The 25,136-nt window shown below is 48.0% G+C and overlaps 9 protein-coding genes across 9 annotated transcripts; 6 read left to right on the top strand and 3 right to left on the bottom strand.

Moving 5' to 3' along the window:
- Window positions 1–1,571: 1,571 nt before the first annotated feature.
- LHYA1_G000325 (Uncharacterized protein) lies at window positions 1,572–2,203 on the top strand (the record flags this gene model as incomplete). Its single annotated transcript, XM_031145317.1, has 5 exons — window positions 1,572–1,615; window positions 1,678–1,739; window positions 1,802–1,858; window positions 1,918–2,028; window positions 2,091–2,203. The coding sequence occupies 5 exons, from the start codon at window positions 1,572–1,574 to the stop codon at window positions 2,201–2,203; spliced, it is 387 nt and encodes a 128-aa protein (XP_031009546.1).
- Window positions 2,204–4,888: 2,685 nt separating this feature from the next.
- Window positions 4,889–6,368, top strand: SPBC337.03 (UPF0400 protein; the record flags this gene model as incomplete). The annotated part of the gene is made up of 5 exons (XM_031145316.1): window positions 4,889–4,954; window positions 5,003–5,034; window positions 5,083–5,174; window positions 5,270–5,470; window positions 5,521–6,368. The coding sequence occupies 5 exons, from the start codon at window positions 4,889–4,891 to the stop codon at window positions 6,366–6,368; spliced, it is 1,239 nt and encodes a 412-aa protein (XP_031009547.1).
- A 513-nt stretch (window positions 6,369–6,881) lies between these two features.
- LHYA1_G000323 (uncharacterized protein) lies at window positions 6,882–7,338 on the bottom strand (the record flags this gene model as incomplete). Its single annotated transcript, XM_031145315.1, has 4 exons — window positions 6,882–6,940; window positions 6,989–7,049; window positions 7,107–7,191; window positions 7,331–7,338. The coding sequence occupies 4 exons, from the start codon at window positions 7,336–7,338 to the stop codon at window positions 6,882–6,884; spliced, it is 213 nt and encodes a 70-aa protein (XP_031009514.1).
- A 3,370-nt stretch (window positions 7,339–10,708) lies between these two features.
- Window positions 10,709–11,701, top strand: andH_4 (Oxidoreductase; the record flags this gene model as incomplete). The annotated part of the gene is made up of 1 exon (XM_031145314.1): window positions 10,709–11,701. The coding sequence occupies one exon, from the start codon at window positions 10,709–10,711 to the stop codon at window positions 11,699–11,701; it is 993 nt and encodes a 330-aa protein (XP_031009552.1).
- A 1,981-nt stretch (window positions 11,702–13,682) lies between these two features.
- On the bottom strand, window positions 13,683–15,698 carry NOC3 (Nucleolar complex-associated protein; the record flags this gene model as incomplete). The annotated part of the gene is made up of 1 exon (XM_031145313.1): window positions 13,683–15,698. The coding sequence occupies one exon, from the start codon at window positions 15,696–15,698 to the stop codon at window positions 13,683–13,685; it is 2,016 nt and encodes a 671-aa protein (XP_031009550.1).
- Window positions 15,699–16,012: 314 nt separating this feature from the next.
- nip7 (60S ribosome subunit biogenesis protein) lies at window positions 16,013–16,648 on the top strand (the record flags this gene model as incomplete). The annotated part of the gene is made up of 2 exons (XM_031145312.1): window positions 16,013–16,140; window positions 16,210–16,648. 2 exons carry the CDS (start codon window positions 16,013–16,015, stop codon window positions 16,646–16,648), a joined length of 567 nt encoding a protein of 188 aa, XP_031009551.1.
- A 439-nt stretch (window positions 16,649–17,087) lies between these two features.
- mrh4 (ATP-dependent RNA helicase, mitochondrial) lies at window positions 17,088–18,938 on the top strand (the record flags this gene model as incomplete). The annotated part of the gene is made up of 1 exon (XM_031145311.1): window positions 17,088–18,938. The coding sequence occupies one exon, from the start codon at window positions 17,088–17,090 to the stop codon at window positions 18,936–18,938; it is 1,851 nt and encodes a 616-aa protein (XP_031009505.1).
- Window positions 18,939–19,255: 317 nt separating this feature from the next.
- Window positions 19,256–20,413, bottom strand: LHYA1_G000318 (PI-PLC X domain-containing protein; the record flags this gene model as incomplete). The annotated part of the gene is made up of 1 exon (XM_031145310.1): window positions 19,256–20,413. One exon carries the CDS (start codon window positions 20,411–20,413, stop codon window positions 19,256–19,258), a length of 1,158 nt encoding a protein of 385 aa, XP_031009504.1.
- Window positions 20,414–21,497: 1,084 nt separating this feature from the next.
- Window positions 21,498–22,350, top strand: ECM15 (UPF0045 protein; the record flags this gene model as incomplete). The annotated part of the gene is made up of 3 exons (XM_031145309.1): window positions 21,498–21,557; window positions 21,645–21,750; window positions 21,947–22,350. The coding sequence occupies 3 exons, from the start codon at window positions 21,498–21,500 to the stop codon at window positions 22,348–22,350; spliced, it is 570 nt and encodes a 189-aa protein (XP_031009499.1).
- Window positions 22,351–25,136: the final 2,786 nt, after the last annotated feature.

Here is a 25,136-nt window from a genome sequence, read left to right as displayed (position 1 = left end):
TGGAAGACTCTAAAAGATGGATAACTAGAGTAGATGCGAGGCAACTCACCATGGGTCCTACATGAGATAAGAATAAGTCCTTCTCGTAATCTGATCTCAGGCCGGTTGGTCCCCGCACCTGAATCAGATGAGCAGCCCCGTTTAGATGGTGAGACCACACTTTGGATGAATCAAGAACCTGCAGTCTTTAAGTCACACAATATAGAGATTAGAGTTAAGGACAAGATACCTCAACGAGGCACAGCAAGTTGGTGGCACATAGCACATCTGGCTGAGACCAGCTTTCATGGTCATATATAGCAGCCTGCAGACTATTCAAAGCCCGTCCATAGGACGCCAGCATCCAAGTCTGGTTTTCAACATTTGAAGGATCGAGTACAACACGTACTTTAGACATAATTGCTTGTACTGCATAGTCCAGATAGAGACTTTGTCCATATCGACCAGGGATATACGACAGGTAGGAAGGTTTTTGTTGGCCGAGGAGTAGCGCCAAACGGCTTGGCTGGCGATGGAAAAACGACGATGCAGCATGCTGGACGTGTGTCTCAGTCAGAGCTGATAGATCGAGGATATTGATACCGAGTTGGGCTGTCACTAGCGCCAATCCCGAGAGCGGCATGGAGGCAGGAATTGTGCAGAGGTTTGTTCCTGATATTCCGGCATTTCCCCCTACAGATTCGGGATATTGGCCCACGTTGTGTCTACGATTATCACCGCGCTGTCGCCTTCGAATAGCAACCTGTTTCATAGCCTGTTTTCGGATCGCCTTTCTGTTAACAATTTTGCTAGCATCGTATCCTTTGGTTTCAGGGCCACTGATTACCCATTCGAACTGGTTCTCCGCATTCGTATTAGATGACATGATAAATATGCTGCTACTTTGGATGGACAAATATGAAATGGGGGGAACTTGAGACTCTTGGCAGTGTTTTCTCAGCTGGGAGTGGAATGTGGACTAGTGTTGCGTACTCGTACGTATTCTGGCTTAGCCTTGCGGGCTTTTTTAAAGTCCGAAGGGACGTGCCATAGTATATGAGGTTTTATGGCACTTTATATGGGTCAATCCAGTCTCATAATACTTCTCATTGGATAATTTCGCCCGTTCCTTTAAACTTTTAGTTACTTCGAAGTATAAAACTCCGATAAATCATCACAGCTAAGCACCGGGAGCTTACAATGGCACGGACTTCCCAAACCAGCAATCACTTCGTAAGCGAGAATAGTATTATTGGAGCCACACCTTGTTGAGGTGAGTTGACTGATCTATTTTCAAGTACGTATATTAGGTAATGATTTTGTTTCTCCACGGATGCTTAGAGTTTGTGCTTGCTTTAGGACATAAGTGCCCCTGTAGGTTCTAAACGGTGCAAAAAGAAGAGGGAGGAAAGTGCATTACAAATTATAATACTTGATGGCCAAAGTGAAAGAGTATATTAAAGACTAGATATCCTATATTCGTTCCTGTTGTGACAATCAGAATTCACTTCTTATATGACCAGTCTCAAATCATTAAATTGGAGATCCAAAAACAAAATTTATAAGAGATTCTTTCGTCATAGTTTATCATCATGGGAGCTCAAGTTACAGTCGAGGATCTTCTCAAGCGCAATGCGTATGTTGAATAATGTCCCTACGAAAGCTGCCGTCGGCTAATTAGGCTATTCCTTATTATAGGCAGATCTCTCAAAACTCCTATCCAACCCTTCCTGAAGTCCCATTGCCAAACATATTTATCGGTAATCATCCCTTAAATCTTTTCGACCAGCAACTAAAGAACCAAGTGCTTATTAAAAACTAGTAACTTGCTGCGATCCTCGGGTTGATCCAGTTGAAATGCTCGGCTTAGAACGATACGGTAAGCTATTGAAATACAGAAGCTGTAATAACGTATGAAACTGACATGATGTTCATCAGAAGCTACTGTTAATCGCAGTCCTGCGGGTCGTATAAGGCCACATTTCCAGGGCCTCTTATTCCTTGATCAAATCATAAAGTTTTCCGAAATCATGATTATTCATCATACTGGTACGTGTTTCAACCTCGTCCATTATTTTATCACTTTGTGAACTTTGCGCTGATGAGTCTAGACTGCTCGGCTGCGGTGTTGAAAAGTGATGACGTTCGGACGGCCTTGAAGACCAGTGCACCTGGGAAAAGTTCCGACATTGACGACTTAGTGCTTCCGGGATTTGATGAGTGAGCATTATGACCTTTGAAATAGTTGGGAGCATCTACTAAGTGTTTCTTTTACTCTAGTCTTGAACAAAGCGTCCGGGATGATGTAGAGTTTGTAAAAACTTCGAACCTTATGAGGAAAGAGCTGGCAGATCGAACTCGGGGATTTATACATGATATAAGAACGGGGAAGTTGACCCCAGTTGTATAAATCGTCGCTGTGTAGAGCATTGCTGCTTTGATTAAAGCAGGATATCTAGTCTTTCTATCACCAGGATCGACTTACCGTTTATAGTTAATTCAGCTTCTGTGCAAAACATGCACGTAATCTAATAATTAGACTTTGGCCATCGTGGCATAAAGTAAGATGGTAAATCCTCTGGTGAAGCTTTTATGTTCCTTGTTGCACTTCAACCAAGGCTTGGGAGCATCCACTCGGAACTTGCGGGTCAAATCCGTCACATGGGCATCTTCTTGATAAGTCGGGGCAAATGCTTCAAGGTCTCATGTATTGATCTATCTAGTTTGTTGGCGCTAGTTCGCATCGAGCTTGACGTCAATAAACCAGATCTCTGACTGTCACTTGATGACTTTCTCCTACCAACCACGGAGCTTGTGTAGCCAATACGAACTGGTATCCAAATCCACCTCTTTTAGCTTGTGTGTAGTGATCTGTAATGCTGGATGGTGGCTGAGAACGTTTTAGACTCTCCGTCTTCCCTACGTCCTGTGTAGGTAGCAACTGTATCTCCATCTTATTACGGGAAGAAGCAACGTCAAAAGACATGGATGGGTTGGGTACTGCTTGTCGAGAGCGGGTCGTGGAGTTGCGAATCGACTGACGTCGAGGTCGGTATGGTTCACGCTCTGTCTGTACCGGAGAACTTTGATGGATGCTGCCAATTTGGATACAGCAGAGAGGATTTGGGCCCTACCATTTTCTGCAGAAGCATTCCTACGTCCTACGGATGCCTCCAAACTCCGATTCCCCGCCTCCATCGACTGTCGCAGGGTCATGTCGTCGTCCGGGTCATCTTTGGGGTAAATTTGTACATAGATTTCATTCGGCGTAACCTAAAGCTTCTTGATCTCTGTTTTGACTCCTCCAATGTCTGCCCTGATCTCATGCACTATAGCGAGCTTTCCCTTGATGTCATCCAGTACTTCCCAAAGCTTGTTGTTGTCTTGTTTCGGGCTACCAACGTCCGTGTTGATATTGTTTATTGTGGTAGGATCCTTGAAAATACCGTAGTGACGTTGTTTGGTGTTGCGGAGAGAGCGAGGAGTGCACGGAGGAAAGTGTCTATATTGCTCAAGCTTTGAGCACATAATTATTTCTGACATGATAATTCCTCTTTGAATTCTTTTCTTTACGATAACAATCGATCCTCAAACTCTTTACTTCTTTCTTCCAGGCACTTCTCGGGTTCTTGTCGCGCGCTGTGGAGTGTCGCTCGAAGTTCTTCGCGCGCTTTGTCCAGATGTCCTAAGACCGTTCCACCGAAGCAGAGTCCTGGACGTCTTGAGCGTCTTGAATAGCATTGGAAACATTTTCTTGGAGCTTCTGGAGGGAAGCCATGGGTGCCGTGTGTCCAGTAATGCCCCCTTCGGCCATTGCAGGTTTCCTAGTAGATCTGAAAATAGGACAGAACAGTGCTAATAATCACCTGAGACGGTTTGTTCTATGAGGTAGACAACTCGGCCCAGCGCAAGAAAGGCACTGATTCACCGATGGTGTTGAAGATTTATAGGAGTTTTTTGACAACAAAGCCGTAAGCGAGGCGGTAGTTTACTATAAGTGGTGCGGAACCAGAACTTATCTTTGATATCAATGCTGCCAAGAAGGAACTTTATATCTCTCCAGGTAAAGTATGTATTTCACGCCTGTAAATGAGTCCAGGTGCTCATTTGCATTAGATAAACCTAAAATAAATTGCGAGATAGACTTCACATATTACCCGGTAATACAGAGAAAGGGAGAATACGGTGTCAATTTGTCGACCGCGGCGAGGCATTGAAGAGTAAGTTTATGGACAAGAAAGGGGCTTTCATAGAAAAGCAAAGCTTGAAGACTCTCCTGGTCTACTCTGGGACGAAATAGTGGAGACTGAGTATATCAGGAGGCTTTCTAAAGCTGGGCTGTATTCGACTCGGAGGATGTAGCGGATGTTAAAGTTTGAGGGGTTTACCTGAAAAGGGAAGCAACAATAAGAGAAATACAGTTAACTGGTTGCTCTATAGAAGAATCATATGTTTCAAGAATAATCATACCGACAGGAGAGAAGGTAAAACAGAAAGATGGGGAAAGATGCCGCGGGTGGGAGAGGAGGGGAAAAGTACTTATATGCCAGCAGGCGCTAGTCTTGATTAGGTTAACTCGTTTGCGCTCAACTTCACGTCTCCAAACGCAAACTCTAGAACTCCCAAATGTCCTCAAAACTAACAACCAACACTTATGGAGTAGATGCAAGCCGGTGAAGCTTGGGCATAATCTGTTGGATTCTGTCTTCCTATTGCATATTTACGGCAACTTCGTGATTCTCAATCTTTGAGCTGTGACAGCAATTGTAGAACGCCAAAACACCCAGTATCAACGGGCACAAACACAATTTACTTCCAGCAAACATATTGAAACCCCTCGAAATACTACACTGCTCGTTTGTTTGTCCGCTACCTCTACACGTCTAGCCCAATCTACGCCAGTAGCAGTATGGCATACAACGATGATGCCGTGTTGGCAAAGCTGTCTGCGCTCAATGAGACGCAAGAGAGTATCGTGCGTTGCCTCTTTCTGCACCAAGTCGGCGACTCTAATGATTAATAGGTCACTGTTGCCCAATGGGTAATGTTCCACCGGTAGGCGGCTTCCCCCCCAGCTACATTCACAATGCTAATACCTCCTAGGAGACACGCAGACCGAACTGGCCAGCTGTGGCTTCAACGACTCAAAGACTCGGGAAGCAACAAGAGATTGAATTTGGTCTATCTTGCGAATGGTGAGCATATCATCCATATATTGGGGGTCTCTGTGATCTGTATTGGAGAGCACTGCTAGATGATCCCACGAATCTTTACTGACAGCTACTTCTAGAGGTCGCACAACAATCCAAGGCCCGTCACAAGGACGATTTCCTCATCGCATTCTCTCCCGTCATCGCCGAGGCAACTGCAACCGCCTATAAGGGAGCTACGAATGAGGTTCAGCAAAAGTTGAGGAGGGTTGTGGAGGTTTGGAGACAACGGCAGATCTTTGACCTCGGTATCCAGGAGTCCATTGAGACGAGGATTGATGGTTAGCACCCCACCCATCCTTTTCATGGTTTACTGCAAATGCTGATCAAGTAGACCTTGACAAAACTAGAAGTTCTGGCAAGCGACTGGGCGGCTCTATCTTCTCTTCGAATACTGGTTCTACGCCAAACGAACTCGCTCCTCTGGTCGAACCCCAACAAACTCTCACAAAATCCGCCCTAACTGCCAAAACCGCCCTCACGAACGCCAATCAGGATTATGATAAGCTCAATGATCCCGCCGCGACTACACCAACTGCGCCTGTCCACGCAGCCAGACTAAATGGCCTACTGAAATCATTGGCAAATGCAGAGGGCGCCGTGGCCGAGGGCATCAAGGCTCGCAAGGCTCTAATTGAAGGGTTGGAGAAGATACTAGGCACAAACCGCGCAGCTCTTGCCGCAGATGAGGCCCAACTCAGCGAGCTTACGAGCCGCAAAAACCAGACTGATACCAAGAAAAGGGACGTAGAGGACACAATCATGCGTGGCTTCAATCCCAACAGCACCCCAAGCACACCAGCCGGCGTAGGAGACGGATCCCCGGCTGCGAACCAGTCGCCAATTACACCTGCTCCAGAACCTGATCGCCCCGAAGTCGAAGCGTTGACACCTCCTGGCTACCCGCAACCTCCAGCGACTGAGCCAGTTCCCGAGTTTGATCTGTATTCTAACAATGGGACTTCTCACATGATAGCTGATCAACTTCCTTTCCAACCAACTGCTGGCGCCGATCTTTTGTCGAGCCTGTCAACGTCCTACGGTGTCTCCTCGGCTGCCAGTGTGAAAAAGCGCAAGTTGAATGACAGCGATTTCCCAGATCTGGGTGGAGATGCTATGGATGGATTGGACGCAGACGTTGCAGAGATGTTGATGAAGGACACCACCAATAGTCATTAGGATTAAGAAGAAAGTAATGGGAATGATCGGGGCTGCTCTTTGTAGGATACTGTAAGGGCGATATAATTCTAGGTAAGCCTTAGGGATACGAGCTTGACCTCACGGAGTTGATTCCACATGAGTTCATCTTGGTATTAGGACACCATATAGTATGACATCAAAAATTAACATACCACCCTTCCAATCAAAATCATCAAACTGCCAAAGTGTTGCAAAAATAGATATTCCCAAAGCCCCACCTTCTCTGAGATGATATTACTTAAGGTAAAGTCTATGTTAGTAGTTGGCTCGATGAAGCAGAAGAGCAGGACCTCGGAGCAAACGCTTTCCAAGATTTTGTTCAATTTCTTGCTTCCCATTGGATTTCTGACAATTACATTCAAAAGCAGGGAATTCCAGTCGTGAAAAAGAACGTCTATTCTCCGATGTCAATGTACACCCTGATGCCCAACTCAACTCCATCGATCTCCGCATCAAGCCTCCACATCCTCCAAGTTCAAACTGCTAGACCATTTATTTGCCGTACCAGGTCTTGTGTCCCAGAACCATACGAGTCATCATATACATGCATCCTATATTGCATCAGCAAAAGCCCCCTTCATGTTTTACCCAGTACATACCTGCGAAAGTTCCGGCGAAGACAGTGTAGTATGGGTAGAGAAAGTATTTGCTCCTCGAGGACTACAGGTTTAACCTGGTTAGCAACTGGGTGTGGATTTGCGGAGGTGGAATACGTACCTGGTTCCATTGTCGGACATGCTTCTTGCTTCCCTCTTGGAACAAGCGCTGATAGTACGGGACACGGTTATCGCGGTTGACAAAGCTGTAGGAGAAGTAGTATTAGCTCTTCGTTCACATCAAGCAAGGCCAGTCGGAATTCGGGGAAGGCGAGTTTGCAGGCGGCGGATTGAGGGCCATGATTGACTTGACTGGTACGCGGAGAGGAGAGGCTTATATCTCACCCTGCCATTGTGTGTTTTGTCTGCGGATTCTGGTTCGAATTGGAGGATTTGTTGTGGTTGTGCAAGATGGTTCGATGTTTGGATAGAAGCTCGGATGTTGGAATGAGAAAGGAGCTAGGCCTAGGTCAGCTAAGCCTGTTCTGCCCTGAAACTACTGGGCTGCTGACATAATCCACAACTTGGTGTGGTGATAGCTTCCTGCTGAATTTCCCAGTGGAGAAAACCGATTTTATATCACTCGGCCGAACAACGACATGCAATGGCGATGCATCGTCTCTTAAACGCCAATTGGTCCCGGGTAGAGCGATATTATGCGCCCAGCTCTACAGAGGCTTCTCTCGAGGCCATCTTCCTTGGAACTCCTCCATTGCCTTGTTGGACTTCCAATACCAAATTCTTCGAATCGACGACAATGCTTCACTCGAGAGAATAGTCACATCCGCAGCCATGCCAGTCTTGGACTGGAGCTTCGAAACGAGGAGGAAGTCAGCTCGGAGGGGATTCATGACAGGAATGTCCCAACGAAACCTCCGCCTTCTCGACCGCCGCAAATATCGAGGGACGATAACGGGATAGCTACACAACAGCTACCATCTAGGCAGGACAAGTCTGGAGATTTTAGCCGGAAGCTCGAACGTCAGTCCTTGTCTATTCAACATGCAGCATATTCTCCCCCCATAAGAAACATCCCACGCCGGGTCAAAGTCAATAACTACGGCAGTTGGAAGCTTCATCAATGGAAGCCAGAGCAATTGGAATATGAATCAAGTCTCCACCAGCCAAGTAAAGTGCCACGCCTTCTCGATCAGGATCAGCATAAGGACGACTTGACCCTTTGGGCTTTTCTCTTAGAGTACAGAAAACGGATACATGGCTCGGATGGGGTTGCTATGTTCTGGGATGCTTTTCGAACGAGGGGAATCCGAATACCCCCAGACCTGCGCCTCACAGATAAGTTTTGGACTACATTCCTGGAGTTTGGACTCATAAATCAAGTCGTCTTGGAACAAATCGTTGAGTACGTCGAACGACTATGGATCTCGGAACAGTCAAAATTCCTCCCACTGCGCTGGGAACAGTTATATCGTACCATCGTGCAGCACTTCCTCATCCACGGCCACAATGGTGATGGGCTTCGCTGGCACAATTTATTATCAAAACATGCTCCCCCCAAACATAGAGCATTTCGTGCCATTTGCCATCAGGTAGCCAAGTTCAACGGCGACTTACAGGCCCTCGAGATAATCTATGATCAACAAGCACGTCATGGTATCTATCAAAGTGTTGTCCCTGCTCTTTGTCATCGAGAAGATTTCAAAACCGCTCTGCAATGGCACTTCATTTGTATGAAGCATTCGGATTTTCCTCGTGCGTTGAAGGATGTGGAGCCATTACTACACTTCCTACATATGTATGATTATAAGAGCGCTCGGCTTGTCACAGAGAGCCTCGCCAATGCTCAGGTGCCATTCGTTTATGTACTCCCTCCAAATCCGGAGCAGAAAGTGACACTGTCGCGGGAATTTACCAACATGATCCATGGAGAAATCATGAATGTGCCAGAGAAGTCTTACAACGATCCATTGGGGGCTCGGTGGTTTGCTACAACGTGGGTTTCGCTTGATGTTGCCATCAATGCTGTTCACGCCCTCGGCATGCGGGAGATAGGTCCGTTGTCCTTGCAGGCCATTGCTCGTCGGGAACCCGATCCCATCGATATCACCACTCGCATCTCTCAGCTCAGGTATCTAGATATCTCAATTGGTAAATCCATGTTCTCCAGGGCTGTTGATAAATTCTCTCGAAATCGAGAATACAAGTACCTTGAAGGGCTTCTTGCCAGTGATCAACATCCCGATGAACTCGAAAATGCAAGGTTGCAGGAAACCCTGCTTTTATCGTATGCTCGTGCTAAGGATTGGGATCAATATCGAAGAAATCTAGAGATTCAGGCCTTACGCGGGACAAATCCCATCCTTGAAAAGCAGAACATGATGCTGCGAGTCCACGCCGCGATGGGCGATACAGCTGCGGTAATGGAGATATTATCTGGTATGCAACAAGCTGGCATCAAGATCAAGGTCAACACGATGACGGCAATTATTCGAAGCGTTTTAAAGCCCCGCCAATTATCTCGGCGTCCTGTGACGGGACCACATAGACAGGAATTGAGACTGGCTATTAATATCTTGAAGACCGCCATGATATCGGGAAGTTATGTACCTTCCACTTTTTGGATAGAGATCATTCGAAGACTAGGCATGCAAAGATATTCTCAAGGTCTGGAAGACATCTCAATCTTCCTTGCCTCTTGGTATGGAAAGAATAATGACTCGTCATGGTCCCATTACTATCGAGTACCAAAGCAAATTCCAACCTCACATCCGTCACACCCGTTAAAGATTTTGTTTTCATACAATGCCCAAAAAGCAATCGTCGAGTGGGGTTTCATCCATTCCTTAAGTAGGAGGCCCGGACTTAGGTTCCCCACGAGCCTCCAAAGAGTTCCTGAGGTAACTTCTGGTATAGCTTTGTTGAAGAAGCTCCACCATCACGGTGTTCACATCGATGCTGGCGCAGTCAAGAGAGCGGTCTTGAACCGGCTCGTCACCTATTACGGGCCTCGTCAGTCAAATAGGCTGCACAATCGCCACGCAAGAAGAAATCTTGGGTTTCGAAACCCGGAAGAGGCCGTTCAAAGCTTGGAACAGATGGCAAAGCAGGTCGATGAGGTACTCGGTGGACAATTCTTCACTAGGATAAATCTCTTGAAGGTCATCGAAAGTGAGGATGCCGGAAAGATCCGTAGGCTGCGAACGCAACGTTTAATGGGGCTTCGCCGTCAAGAGCTGTATATATCCGGAAACCATGCTTGGGGTCGGTCGGCCCGTTCATACCTTGGTCGGTAGAGAATTGAATCAACTCTTGTACAATCCTTGTTTGCACATCGTCTACCCCGATCACGTTTGGATTTGACCAATTGGCCCTTCTAGAGACCGTAGTTCAACTGAAAATGAACCAAGAAGTGCGGTGCGGCATTTACTAAAGGAGATCAAAGTGCTGAATTGGGTGCGGATGTGCGAGCTCTGCATAAGCGCTCTCGGAGTTAGGGGTCGAAAAAGAATTCCTGCTCACAAGTCAAAAGTCCATATCAAGACTACTTTGTATAAGATGTCCTTCAAGCACTTGTCATATGCGTGTGAGATTTGAATCATGGGTGAAAATTATCAAATCAAGATTGCGTAGAAGCCTATTAATCGCAAGAAAAATCCCGCGGCACGAGTAGGATAAAGAGTAAACGGCATTCAAGGCGCCGATGTTTTCGTTGTCGTTGCCAAGCACCACGTCTAAAATCATCAGTTTACAACACATCACAAAATGGTCTCCCTGCAAACAGTACGGAAATCCAACGCTCACATTGCAGCCCTCCCACAAGGCCTTGTCGCCGTGTTCATCGGCGCCACGTCAGGGATCGGCCAAAGCGCCCTACAACATTTTTCTCGGCATGCCTCCTCTCCGCATATCTACAGCGTGGCGCGCGCGACATCTGATGCTTCCCACGAGAAATTACTAGCCACTGTCCGTCAATCCAATCCCACGGGTACATACAACCTCATCACAGCAGATGTCTCGCTAGTTTCCGAGATCGACAAGGTCGTCAAAGCAATCACGCAAACGGAGAGCAAAGTCGACATCGTCTTCATGTCCGCAGGGTTCATGGCTTTTGAGGGCCGGCAGAACACGAGCGAGGGCCTCGATCCGTCCATGACCACGCGCTACTACTCGCGAATGCGAGCAGTACAGCAGCTGCTTCCCTTGCTCAATAAAGCGGAAAGCCCACGCATTGTTTCGGTGTTGGCTGGTGGGATGGAGGGTCCCCTTAATGAGAGTGACTTAGACTTACGGGACCTGCCTAACTGGTCCTTCTGGAACTCTTCTGTGCATTCCGCTACCATGGGTACGCTGGTGCTTGAGCGGTTTGCACGTCAGAACCCTCGTCTGAGCATTGTGCACTGGTTTCCTGGGCCTGTGGACACGCCGGGTCTGGCTAGGGCGCGGAGATTTGGGATGTCGCCACCAACGCAGAGGAGCCAGGAGGAAGCGGGCGAGCGCGCTGTATTTCTGGCTACCAATGACCGGTTTGCCGTCCAAGGAGGCCTTGTACCTATGCAAGAGGGGCTTGAGGCTGCGAGGAGGTCGGGCGGGGGAATATATCTGGTTGATCCGCTGGGAGAGAGCACCGATAATGAAGGGTTGTTGTCTGGCCTGCGGAAACGAGGCGTCGATGAAGCTGTATGGGGTTTTACGGAAAGTGTGTTTGCTGATTGCGCTGCTCGGGCTGGCGCTGGTAGTTCCAAGGACGAACTTTGAGGGTTCGGAAGAGGGGTATTCTCGCTTAAACCCCTTTGAATATAGCCAAGCCCTTAGACTACTTAGGTATCAAGAATTCAAAAGGTATACCACGTAATAAGTCAAAAGAATAATTTGTTCCATCGAGTGTGCTATTCTCGTACTTCTACTTGCATCTTGAGTTTTGTTCATTTTACAAGGACTTCCTGCTCTATCGTTCGGAAGTTATTCTTTACAAGTCGCGCATTTATCAATCAATTACTAATCTTCAACTTATACCCTCGATTTGTTAGCCCACAATCATGGAATACCTCAGACGATGCAAGAAGAGTCTGCGGTCTCCGTCTCCGCCGAAGCCCCTCGCACAATGTATCTCATACACGTCCAGTGCATTTTCCACAAATCTGGATAACCTTCCCCCCGAAACATTAGCGACAATAGAAGACTTTCTCCCACTTCGACCGCAGCTGCAGTGGCGCTCACGACGAAATCTGTCTACTGAACTCGGGCGGCTTTATCTTGATTTACCTTTTGCTTAGACATGACATTAGAGAAAAGAATAAAACTATAAATGATATTTACAGTATACCATCAAGCACTTGATCCGCATATAATCCATGTATAACTGACAGGCCACGATCTCAACGACCCATGCCGAATAGTACAGCGAATGTGGGAGATAGCATGACTTTGCATTCTAGACGTTAACTTCATGTAAAACCCCCGATATAAAGTCCATGGCATATGTTGAAGTTTAGAATCGGAAACCAGGAAACGCCGCGAAGCGATGTATTAGATGTATTAGGGACCTGACCAGGTGTCAGAGTCTAGTTGTGGGTGAGACTTGCATTGATCATGTGCGAAAAAGGTGGGTCCATGGTCACGCGACGCTCCCCCCTTTTCAAACGACTCCTTCGGATCTGACATGGTCTGCACGTCTGCACATGGCTAGTAGAAAATTAGTGTATACATGGTTTGACGGTTTTGTTGAAAGAGCCGCAAGAAAGCACTACCAAACCTCTCAAAATGAGGGATCCATGTCATTGTGCATGCGCTGTGCGGCTCTTGTGGTACCACTGCTTGTTCAGATTCGCGGTGGACGATGTCATGTAGCATGTCCATCTATAACTCTATAAGACATCTTTAATTCATGTTTCAGTCGTGGGAGGGAAAAGCCATGAGCAAGCGTCAGATGCAACCTCCTTCGCTCCTGCCAATTCTTCCACTACTACTCCGTAGTAAGGTTCTTTCTTACAACCTTGCATCTCCGACCCGCAATAATACTTCACAGATCCATGACATTTATATCTTCAACGGTGCAATACAGCTCAATGGCGTCCTTTGGCGGTGATCCACCTGGGATGAGGCGGATGTCAATGCTCGAGCTTGTGGGCAAGGTGTTGAGTCGCGTGCGCTCTATTCCACCACCTCTCACTATCCCCATCAAGCTAACCAGACTGTGTATATAGTCAAGCTTCCTCAAGCGTTTCTCTGTCGGAACATCGCTCGTTTTCGGAGGTGTAAGTCTGCTCCTTAGTGCTTGTACGGGCTTGGAGCCAGGGCTCGATATCAAAACGAGACGCCGTATGTATTATTATATTCCAGGTCGAGTGGCTTGCTTTAGCTGACGGCACGACGGGAAAGAGTTGATAATAGCAACGCTTGCGATAAATTTCATTGCCTTATCACTGTCAACGCTGACGAGCTTGGATTGGAGGACGCAGAGGACGCAGGATAGCCAGTTTGCGGCGCGGCTGGGAAAGATTGCGCCGAATGTTCATATTGCGCAAAGTAGGGATTGGGGTAGGGGTCCACGGGATGCGGCAGATTTCGTTTGAGTAAGGAGAATCGTCTACAGGGGGTATGAGCTTATGCTTATATATGTGTAGGACTTCCACGGATGGATAGGATACGGATTGGGTTGAATACTGGTAGAATGGGTGGGCACGGCACGGTCGCGATATAATCCCAGAATCAGTGGAACAAGACTAGTTTCGTCGTTCTACCTCAAACCAAGGACATTCTTTTCCATCGTCTTTACTCCATCTCTGACTGCAGGGCAGTAATGCTTCCTCAGCAACTCGCCCTCCCATATGGTTGCTGCAAAAGGATTGCTTCCCTCAACTTCCCCGTTCAGAGCATCAAACATCCCATCCCCTCTTCTCTCTTCCGTATTCCATAAAGCTGCGATCTTTTTCTCGTGCGTCTTTGTAACCTTTCCTAGCAACCCGATCGTTGCAAGGCAAGATTTCTCAGGCAGATGCAGCGAGGAGGTGAGGAGTTGTTTGGTGAAAGCTCCAATCCGAAGGGGTGGGACGGCGCGAGCTCCGAGTTCAGGAATCAATACTGAAGACAAGGATCGCAGAAGGAGGACAGTGGTGGTTTGAATATTGATTTTATTGTTAGTGGTAGGAAGAGGAGCTGCAGGGTTATTCGGATCTGGAAGATGGAGAGACTTGGCGCTGAGCTCGATATCTGGATTTAGGGCAAGAGCATGCAAGGTCCGGTAGAGATGAGTTACGAAGAAGCTCAAATCGAGACTCAGTGTAGCTTGTGCTTTGGCTGCATCTTGGCCTTCCAGAAGAGCGAATGCGGTGATGATGCATAGAAGTGCTTCTCTAGTGAGATTCCTCGTCGATTCCTCGTCTTCCTCTTCCTCCTCAACATCATCACCCGTCTCCGCATGGCCAATCAAATCTTTCAGAGCTTCTAAAAGGTCGCCAAAGAAATCCTGATTGATTAGATGGGCATACCGAGCTAATCCTTCAAGCACGGCACCCATCAAACTCGGAGACCGCATTTTCAGGATCCGGAAATAAGTCACAAAGACAAGCTTCAAGGTCTCTGCTTGCATCCGATCTCGTTCTTCGTGACTGACAGTTGCATCGGCTTGTACCATCTCCTTTTCAACAGCCTTGCGTTCCTTCAACAATTTTCGATCTTTCTTGGTTCGGAAGACTTTCTTCTGCTTCAATTTGGGGCCTTCTTCCTCTCCCCTGGCTGGTTTATCAACATGATTCGTAGACGCTTTCCAAGAGAACTCCGACAATAGTCGTAGGTGTAGAAAGGTATTCAACACACTCTCATCAATCCGATACCCTCTCCCCTTCATCATTTTCGTTAAGAGAGAAACCGCGTCTAATGACGGAGTTCCATCCTCATCATTCTGAAACAGGGTCTCGATCGTCTCTCTACACTTAACAAAATCCCCATCCACCTTCCGCGTACTTAGCTTGCCAACCAATATCTTCAACAGCTCCCCCCGGAAATTGAAATGCGGCACCGACACCAACAGGTTACATGCGCACGCAATGGCCACACTCCCTAGACTTGGACCTCCATCTTTCGAGCTCTTCCCCGACTGTGCTAATTTTGCTAGCTCTCGAATATACGATTGGTATCCTCCCACAAGCGCCTGCTCATATGCTCTTAATTTTCTCACTTCCTTGGAAACCTTGGTCTCCATATCCTCCTCTGACAAGGGTCGTATGCGGTATCCGGGAATGACATCTTTGTACACAGCTAATTGTGTTGCAAGAGCAAGCTTCTTGATGGTTGTATTCTGCGTCTGCCCGATTTGCGCCAGAGCTTTGAATGCGGCGCCGTTCTCTTCGGGGTCTTCATTCAGCACCAATGCAATCTTCGCCAACTCCTCCTTTGCCTCGAGGATTTGCTGGCGGATGGGTACGGTGGGCTTGGCGGGTTCCGCTTCAATTTCCTCGTCCTCGTCGTTGTCCTGCTCTAACCATTCCAAATCACTCTGCTCTTCCTCTTCCGGAGCTTGGACATGCTCAATTACTCCATCTGCAGTCTTGATCGGCAGCCTCGTGCTCTCTTTGTCCTTTTTCTTCCCTTTTCGCGGCCGGGATTCGTAGTCTTGCTCGAGGTTCCAGCTCGAGGCTTGCTTGAGGAAGGCATTGGATTTAGGGTCTGCTTCGACAGTCGACGGGGAAGATTCCTCTCCATCCGATGCTGGAGGGGTCAGCTTTCGCCGTTTGATCGCTGGGACTCTGGCCATTTTTTATCTACATGAATGAGTCGAGGTGGAATTCGTGGATATTTTTTTGGGTGGTGAGTTTTCGAAGGCGGTGAGCATGGCAGAAAGAAAAAAGTTCGGAAATCTTCCCCGCCAAAAATGTCAAAATAATCCGGGAGCTCGACTTCATCCGCATCACCACATCATCATATCACCACAAGACCAGCTTTTGCGATACGACGAGCACCTTCAGATTCGGGTGCCTCAATCATAACTCACCTCAAACTCTATTGCCAGTCACGAAGCCTCTCCGGTACTGCGAATAGCCTCGAGCCTGGAACTACTACACCGATACCATGCGCCCTCTTACAGAACCAGAGACGCAGACATTGTTCGCGAAATTGGCCAATTATACGGGTACCTCGTTGAAGAACCTGATAGCCCCCCTAGACAATGGTCCAAATGCAGATAGATTTGTCTTTCGGTAAGAACAACAAGGATTTCATTCTCTCTATAGAAAAACAGTAGCTAACCTTTCGCTCTTTCTCTATAGCCTTCATCAATCCCGTTGCTATTATGTCCGACTTTCTCTAGCGAATTTAGCTGTGTCGGTATCAAGAGACAAACTGCTGTCGTTGGGAACCTGTCTTGGCAAGTTTACCAAGAGCGGGAAGTTTCGTCTTCATATTACGGCACTTCCAATCCTGGCAGAACATGCGAGGTACAAGGTCTGGGTCAAGGCAAATGGAGAGATGCCATTCCTCTATGGGGGTCATGTTGTGAAGGCGCATATTGGCAGATGGTCTGAGGATTGTCCAGAACATCAAGGAGTTGTGGTCTACAGCATGAATGATACACCACTGGGCTTCGGGGTTACGGCGAGGAGTACACAGGAGGCGAGACGGTTGGATCCTACGGGGATTACGTGCTTCAGGCAGGCGGATTGTGGGGAGTATTTGAGGGATGAGGATACTTTGTTTGCTACTAGCTGAGGAAAGGAAGGATTTAGAGGGTGCGTTTGCATTGGAGGAGTTAATGGTAGCTCTGGCGTTCTTGTGGTATCTGGAGAAAGTTTATACCTCTTCTTGCAGTTGAATCAAAAGTTCTTTGAACCATAGAGTGTTTGAATGGATTCACACCATCCTGCTATCATGGGAAGCTTCTCTCCCAACTCATTACCAACCGCTGTGATACTAAGAGGACCTTTCTCTTGGTTCTTTCTCTTGTTTTACCACAGCTTTAAAAGTTCGAAATAACGCCAAAATTTGCGCATATTAAAAGGCACGTGATGTATATAGTTCTCCGGAATAACCTTTTCGCGGGAAAGGAAATATTTTGGTGGAGGTTTATTGGCCTCCAAGACATCAAGTATAATTTCTCTAGTTCTCACCCTCGTTTTGTCGAAATGCGATTATAGACCTCTCTTTCACAATGTTACGTCCCAAGCCCTCAACATGTCTCTTCTGTTCTTTCAAAGCAGCTCGACAATGGCCAATCCAGCAAACCGCATCTGTACACACCAAATTCGCTCCTCGACCAAATCGCTTCAGCCTGACAAAGTCCCGAGTAGTCAATACCCCTGAGCGAGAACCCGGCGAGCCAGGACGACCGAATAGGAGGAAGCAAGATGGGCCGTTTGGAGGAATGAATCAGAAAGAGGCGAATATTCGAGGGATTCCAGAACGTGCGACTCCTGTGATGAGAGAAAAGAAGGGGAGGCCTGGGAGGAAGGAGGACCCACGGGCAGGTGGGTTCAGAGCGCTGAAGATGCAGAGGGCTTTGGCGCCGGTGTCTTATGATCAGAGGACCAGAATAAAGGAGCGGATGAATGAGATTGATACGTTTCAGCAATTTCCGCTACTTGGGACGATCAAGAGCTCGATATCTACGCAGGCGTTGCAGGGGATGGAGGACGTGACTCCTACGGCGGTGCAGAAGATTGCTATTCCGGCATTACTTGGAAGTGAGACTACGGGGAGGAGGAATAAGAGCTTAGGGAAGGAGAAGGGCGAGTTTTTGATCGCTGCTGAGACGGGGTCGGGGAAGACATTGGCGTATCTGATTCCTACGATGAATGCTATCAAAGAGGCAGAGGCGGAGGATGAGGATGTCAAGGAATACCAGCAAGCTCTTGAAGAAGAACGAATCCAGCAGATGTCTGAGAAGTCTTTGGCACCTCCCATCTCGGATAGGCCACATCCTACGACTGGTCGACCGCGAGCAATCATTCTTGTACCTACTTCAGAGCTAGTTGCTCAAGTAGGAGGACTCGTCAAAGCCTTTTCACACACGGTCAAGTTTCGGTCCGCCATGGTATCCTCGAATTTCAGTGGGCAGGTTATTCGAAACCGTCTCTTCTCTCCCCGCGGAATCGATATTCTAGTCTCGACACCCCATCTCCTCTCCTCCATCGCGGATTCCGATCCTAACATACTCTCGCGCGTCACCCACCTCATCGTCGACGAAGCGGACTCTCTTCTCGACCGCGGCTTCTCCCCCCTCACCTCGGCCATCATCGACAGGGCAACCCCATCCCTCAAACAGCTCATCCTCTGCTCCGCAACCATCCCCCGCAGCATGGATGGCTATCTACGCAAACGGTTCCCGGACATCCGCCGTCTCGTCACCCCGAACCTACACGCCATTCCCCGCCGCGTGCAACTAGGCGTCGTAGATGTAGAGAAAGAGCCGTACAGAGGCAACAAAAACCTCGCGTGCGCAGACACCATCTGGTCCATCGGCAAAGCAGCCGCTGCGCACGACGGCCCGGTGGCAGGCGAAATGGACGTAAAACGCATCCTGGTGTTCGTCAACGAGCGTGAGAAGACGCAAGAAGTGGCCGATTATCTGGCCTCTAAAGGAATCGACGCCATCGCATTAAGCAGAGATACGCCAGAGCAGCGACAGGCGGAAATGCTAGCCTCGTTTACGCTGGCGCAACCACTCACGATGCCGAAAGAAGAACATCCGGGGTCTCTGGCAGACCAGCAGCCGAATTACATTCCGATAGGCAAGGTAGCGCCGCCGCCGAAGCGGAAGCTGCCGAATACGAGGGTGTTGGTTACGACGGATCTGGGGAGTCGGGGAATTGATACGGTGGCTGTGAGGCATGTGTTGTTGTACGATGTGCCGCATTCGACGATTGATTTTATACATCGGCTGGGGCGGACGGGGAGGATGGGGAGGAGAGGTAGAGGGATTGTGTTGGTGGGGAAGCATGATAGGAGGGATGTAGTGGCGGAGGTGAGGGATGGTATGTATAAGGGACAGGCGCTTATTTAGAGCGTGTATACTGTAATGGGAAAAAATGTATGGATAGATGTATAGTATTGTAGATTAGTATAAAACGTGTCGAACAAGATGTCATGATGTATGTTACTATCTATTTGTAAAAGATTATTACATTGAAGCTTGAAGTTCTGACTCGGCTTCTAATCTAACATTCTATTTTGATTGATGTTACCCAAGTATCCAATCTGGGTATGATGCATTTTATCTACCCAGCCAAGCCATATGAAATGCAAATGCCTATCAAAACTCCATCGCTATGCCTTTTAAAAAAACAACGCCTGAAAACAACTATTTCTTCCATCACAGCACTACAATACTACAATATTCACCACCGCAACAACACCCATCCCCAGCAACACAGCCCAAGAGACCCCCTTCCCGATCCCCGCACCACTGCTCTGCGTCAACTCGGCCGTACTGACGCTCGTCCGTCCCACCGCCGTAATCCCATTCAAGTTATCCGCCGTCTCAACCGCGGGGCCGACATTAAAGTAATCGACCAAGATAAAGGTCGGTTTCTTCGCCCACTCGCTCGTGCACTGCTGGCCCTCGGTGCCCAGACTACCCGATGTATTGGTAGCGGGGGAATTGGTGGTAGGCAGGTTTGTGATATCGGGAGTTGAGATGAGAGTATTGGTATCGGCGAAATGATTCACGAGGCCCATGTAGCCAGCCGAAATGGCAGCGGTGGAGGAGGCGAGGCCGGTAGGCCGGTCAATGGTGCAGTTGAAGTCGGGGAAGGTCTGACCGTAGGCAGTCTCGAAGACGAAGGAGAATTCGGGGAGGAGGGAGGGGTAGGAGGAGTCGTATGTTATGGAGGCGATGAAGGTTACGAGGCGGGTGTTGGCTGTGATGAGGGTTTGGAGAGTTGGCCAGGTAGCGACTGGACCGTCTGTTGAGGAGGGCGTGTAGCCGTAGCTGGAGATGCCGGTGCTGTTGAAGACGGAGCCAAAGGTAGCGGCGGTTTGGTCATCGCTGTTTACGAGGAGCAGGGTGACGACTTCGTTGGGGTTGGCGTCCATCCAGGTCTTGATGGCTGTAAGGAAGGTGGCTAGGGACCCGCCGTCGAGGAGCGCGCAGGATGTGTGGCAGAGTTCGAGGACGCCATCGTTGAGGTGCACTTGTGCTTGTAGGAGACGGATACCGGCTGATAGTGCTACGGTTGCGTTATAATACTGGTTTCCTGATTCCGTGAAGCCGGTACTCGAGTCTCGGAGGAAGGCAGAGTCGTGGGCACCCATGTGGGTGATGTTGTTGTAGTTCCGGTTGCATAGATCGGGCGAGTTGTTGCATGCTGTTGTTCCTGTTGCTGCTGCTGCCAGGGAGACTGTCGATGCTGAGACTTTGGCTGTGGATGAAGCCACAGCTACGGCTGATGACTGCGAGAAGAATCCTCCTTGTGGGGAAGCTTGGGATAGTGAGAGTAGGGATGCTGATGCAGCAAGGAGCTTGAAGGAGAAAAGCATCTTGACGGTATTGACGAGGGGAAAGAGAAGAATTGGGTATAAGTAAAAGGAGGCAGGTAGCAATATATGGAAGTGCCAAACGATTGTTATTGTTTATGTTTATGTTTATGAGTAATACAAAGGAAACATCAAACTGCACAGCAGATATGATATAACAGTTTGGAGAGAGAGGAGATAAAGGGAGAGAGAAAAACGAGAGGCTTGATGTTGGTGGAGAATACGCGCATACGCAACAAAGCATTACGAAAGCGTCGTGGCCCTGCTGCGCCCGGGTATACGAGGTTGATCATCACGCTGCTTCGGCAGTGGCTACGCAGAAAGTCTGGGAAAAGTGGAGTCAGGCGGTCGATGTGAGCATCGTGAGGGCAACGAGGGGTGGCTGGTGGGTGACATTGTGTGGAGGCTGATGTGTTTGGGAAGAGAGGTTTGACTGTTTGAGATGTGGTTGGGATGTATGTGAGTCTGAATGGGCAACGTGAGTGTGCCCAGAAGAGGTTGGGTTGGTGCGGATGATCGCCCGCCATCTATTCTCATTGGCTCCCCGCCGCGCCCATTTCTTCGTCTTCCAAAACTCTCAAATAAAGACCTTTCCCATGGCTAGAGACTGTGTCTAGAACTAGATGTTAGGGAAGCTTTCATAGAAGAGTAAGAGTACGTGTGCAATATGAAAGGCTTTTCAGCACACTGCTGGTGTCAAATGGCCTACATTCAAGGTCCAACAGTAGGGAACTTTCTCTTTGTTATGTATATCCTGAGGTACCTATATTTTGTCATCTTGCCAACTCCAGAATCTACACTCACGATTCATCATTTACTGTCAGGTTCATTGATAGCTGCCATGCTGGCGATCACACATCCTCCCAAACAATAAACAAAATGCTGCTGAGCAGCACGTGATGCATATAGCTCTGAAAATCTCGGCGCAGATGATCCGGTCGTTGTCAACATCCCGAGATCTCGAACCCGACCGACCTCTCTCAGTCACATTACCGTGGCCTCAACGAAACACCACGGCCGTGTTTCGTCTTGTACATAACCCTCCTCTGCTTCTCCTTCTCCCATCAAATCAGTGCCGGCACGAACGATGGATTACGCGAATCTGTCCACTCCACCCGTTTGCGTGGCGGATTTCTGCCTCATTCCCGTGAGTAACTTATAAGTTTTATGTATTTTTGCATGCATAGCTTAACTGCGGGTTTGATCATCTTGCTGACTACCTAGGGAACTGTAGATTGGAACTCCAACTGCTTCAGTTTCGAATGAGGTTGCGGCTGTTCAGCGGCTTATGAAGGCGAGCGGACTGCAGTATTCGATGCATAGCGCTGGCACGACTGTTGGTATGGAAGTATATTTCGTTCTCTCAGCCCAGTCAGGATCTCTTCGCGAATCTTAGTTGATTAGGCGGCTGAAAGCTTCTTTGCAATAAAAAGTCATATAGACATCAATTGCTCTGATCACGTGGTCAGTCAGAAGTTGCAAATTTCGTTTCCACAAGCATAATGTCAACTACTGTATTCTAACTCATATCAACAGAAGGAGAATGGGATGCAGTAATGAAGCTTATTGGCCAAGCCCACACCCTGGTCCACCAAAACGGCGTTATTCGCATCCAAAGCGACATCCGAGTTGGCACAAGGTACTGCCGCATTTCCACCCCGTCTCCTCCTCATCTAACCTCGAGTAGAACCGACAAGAAGCAGCACTTCTCCGAGAAGGTAACGAAAGTTGAAAGCATCCTTGCGGCCGATGGGAAGGCGGAGGAAAAAGTCGTCGTAGTCCAGCCCGAGGAACCAAAGAAGGTGGAAGACGTGGTCAAGCCTGCTGCTGAAGCACCAAAGAAAGCCGAGGTGGTGAAAGAGTCTAAACCAGAGGAGCGTAGGCAACCATTGACCCCGGCAACGAACCAGGGGACTTGGGCAAGCATGTTCCGGAAGTGAAGCATTATGGAATTCGGCGCGTCGGGTCTGTGGACAAGGCTCATAACTTGTGTTCTTTAATTTAACGTTAGCGAACCGTCTTTGGCTTGGTAGGTATAAAGTTGACGTACCTCTGAATATACCGCCTGAGGACTTTAACTGGCTACCGGTTGCTGGATTTCTATCCGTGATGGCACTGTCTCTTTTCCCGCTATTGTTTCTGCTTCTTTCCCCTTAACCGGTGCCAATTTCACAACCCGTGTATTGACCGCTGAGCCTCGCACGTCCGACTGCACAATCGCGCCGTTGTTTTTACGACCAACCCACCAAGTGAAGAGAACCCCGCACATCTTCCTGTTTCCGTTGATTTTTTCTATCGTTTTCAAGAATTCTTCAAGAAGGTTTACAGCTGCGTGTCGGAGATATATAATAAATGCCGTAACGTAGTGAAATGGCATAGATTCATTCGTATACAAAACTATACTTACATTTACTTACGGAGCATTGATGATTGTTACGAGCGAGCGAGCCAGAGAGGTTGTTACAGAAAAGATTGCGATACATTTGGTGATAGCACAAACTGAACCACATGCAAGATAGCCTCCTTAGTCAACAAAGCCTCAAAGTCCACGGCTGTATTTCTAAATCTGGCAAAAGGGAAGGATTGTTTGCCAGCAGTGCCTTCCTCTTAGCTGTCATTAGTCAATTAATGCACATGAAAATGAAAGAGCAAGAGAAATGAGTGCAAGTTCGGCTTTCAACACACACTAGCTCTTTCAACTCAAAGAAGTTGCAATTGCATCTGGTGCTTTCCACATGTCGGTTTTTCAGGTGTATATGGAATTTCACCCGTTATACATGAAGAATTAAGGTTTACTTAGAAGTAGATTTCTTCACTTGTGCAAGGCGTCACATAGAAGCAAACTATGACAAAAATGCTCCTGATTTGGCGTTCCTCCTGATACCCCTTTCAAATATGGTTTATTCTTCTCTTCGTTATGCGAGGATATCAAAAAGAAGAAGATGATCTAAGTCACTTTAAAATCAGAACCGTACAGGAACAGTGCTCAAGCCTAAAATGAAACCCAAATGAGAATCTGCTAAAGGAATCTTGTCTCGCCATTGTGATATTATATGGTTCTTTGAACAGACATTCGAAATCCGCTCTTTTCATCTTGTCGGCGCCATGGTTACTACCCGAGGCCCCGAAAAGGGAGCAAGAGAAAGAGAAAGAGCAAACTTTAAAATCAAAATTGAATGCTGACTATGTAGTTGGGCAATTCACATATCAGGTACTGCATGAAAGAACCACATCTTCGCATCTTGCCCTAGCAGCTCTTCTTCCACTTCTCCGCACAACTTTTCTTTCCACCCCACTAAACAAACAACCAAATCGCCTTCATCACCATGCCTCTAGAACGCGTCTTCTCCACGCCCACATCAGTCTACACCTCTCGCTGGCTCGCGATCCAGAAGTACGCCGAGACGCACCCGCGAATAACCGGCGGCGCGGACAAGGTCGGGCAGCGGGTTACGGCTGTCGTGCTAGAGGAGTTCCAGAGCCAGGTCAAGGGAGTTTTGAGTCGGGATAGGGAGTTTCAGAGTGAGCCGATGCCGGTGCAGGAGTATCATACGGACCAGGAGGTTATTAAGAAGTTCTGTAAGTGGGAGTGGCAGTGGAGAATTATTCACCGATGCAGAGTAAAATCCTGGGGCTAATACTTGATTGATCAGGGGGAACTCAAGGACTGACGGATCTCAAGAGAGAGGTTGTAAATGTTAAGCCGGTTGAACAGCCTCAAGCTCAGAAGAAAGGCGTTAGCATCCCTGCTGCTGCTCCTGAACGCCAGCCACCTTCTCCATCCAGTTCTGCTTTCGCGTCTACAGCCCGTGGTCGTCAACACTTTCCTGTCAAGCCGCCATCCCGACAAGAGAGCGTTTCGCCGAAGAAGGGTGGGCGTCGGGACTTGTACCGGTCGTCTTGGGAGGATGATATGGGGCAATAGATTTCTTCATAGGGATGTAGAGGGAGAGATGTGACGGTAGGGTGATTGGATAGTCGAGTTGAGTTGGGATGATCAGCGTGACAGTCATGTTAGGGGAGGGGGGTAAAAACATATAGGGGAAACGACATCAAGGGGTTGATTTACGCTTCACTACGCTTCACGAAGAGTTCAGCTTATTGAATTGTCTTCGTAATAAGCCTTTGCATTGGACACTGGTCACACTCGTTCTTTTAAGACATGAAATCGTTTACTTTGGTCAAGAGGCTGATGATATTCTTCTCTAAAGTGATAAGTGTAAGCCATGCAGTGGTGTAAAACTAGGTGATGAAGCTTAGTGCAAAAGAATACACACCACAGCTTGACACGCATACTGTGGTGCTTAAAGCAACGAAAACAATATCAAGGGATATTTTTGCAGTAGATCAAGTATCAAACCAAATTCAATCTCAAAGCATTGGTACATGTGCAATCCCGACCAAGTTAACAACGCATCTGTATTTCCCTTGGAAATATTAACCCAAGAGCCTTCCACCTTGAGATGTCAAATTTACGACGCCCGAGTCAATAGACCTCATCTTTTTCGCCAGTCGCCCAAAATATAGAGGATCCAGCAAACACCATAGCGACTCCCAGTATCCATATCAAGCTCTACACCGGTATCTCTGGCGCCTGATACAGAAAAGCATCCCCAGCGCACTTCACAGCGACAAAGTATAAGAACGAGCTACTACATTATACACTTTACCTCCAGACGCTCAAACTTTATACAATGTCTTAACACCTATGGTGAACGAAGAGCTG

The sequence above is a fragment of the Lachnellula hyalina genome (assembly GCF_007821495.1).
Source record: "Lachnellula hyalina strain CBS 185.66 chromosome Unknown contig00004, whole genome shotgun sequence".
NCBI classification, from domain to species: Eukaryota; Fungi; Ascomycota; class Leotiomycetes; order Helotiales; family Lachnaceae; genus Lachnellula; species Lachnellula hyalina.
Note: the sequence above shows the minus strand (reverse complement) of the source record. Positions and strands in the feature narration are given on the sequence as shown.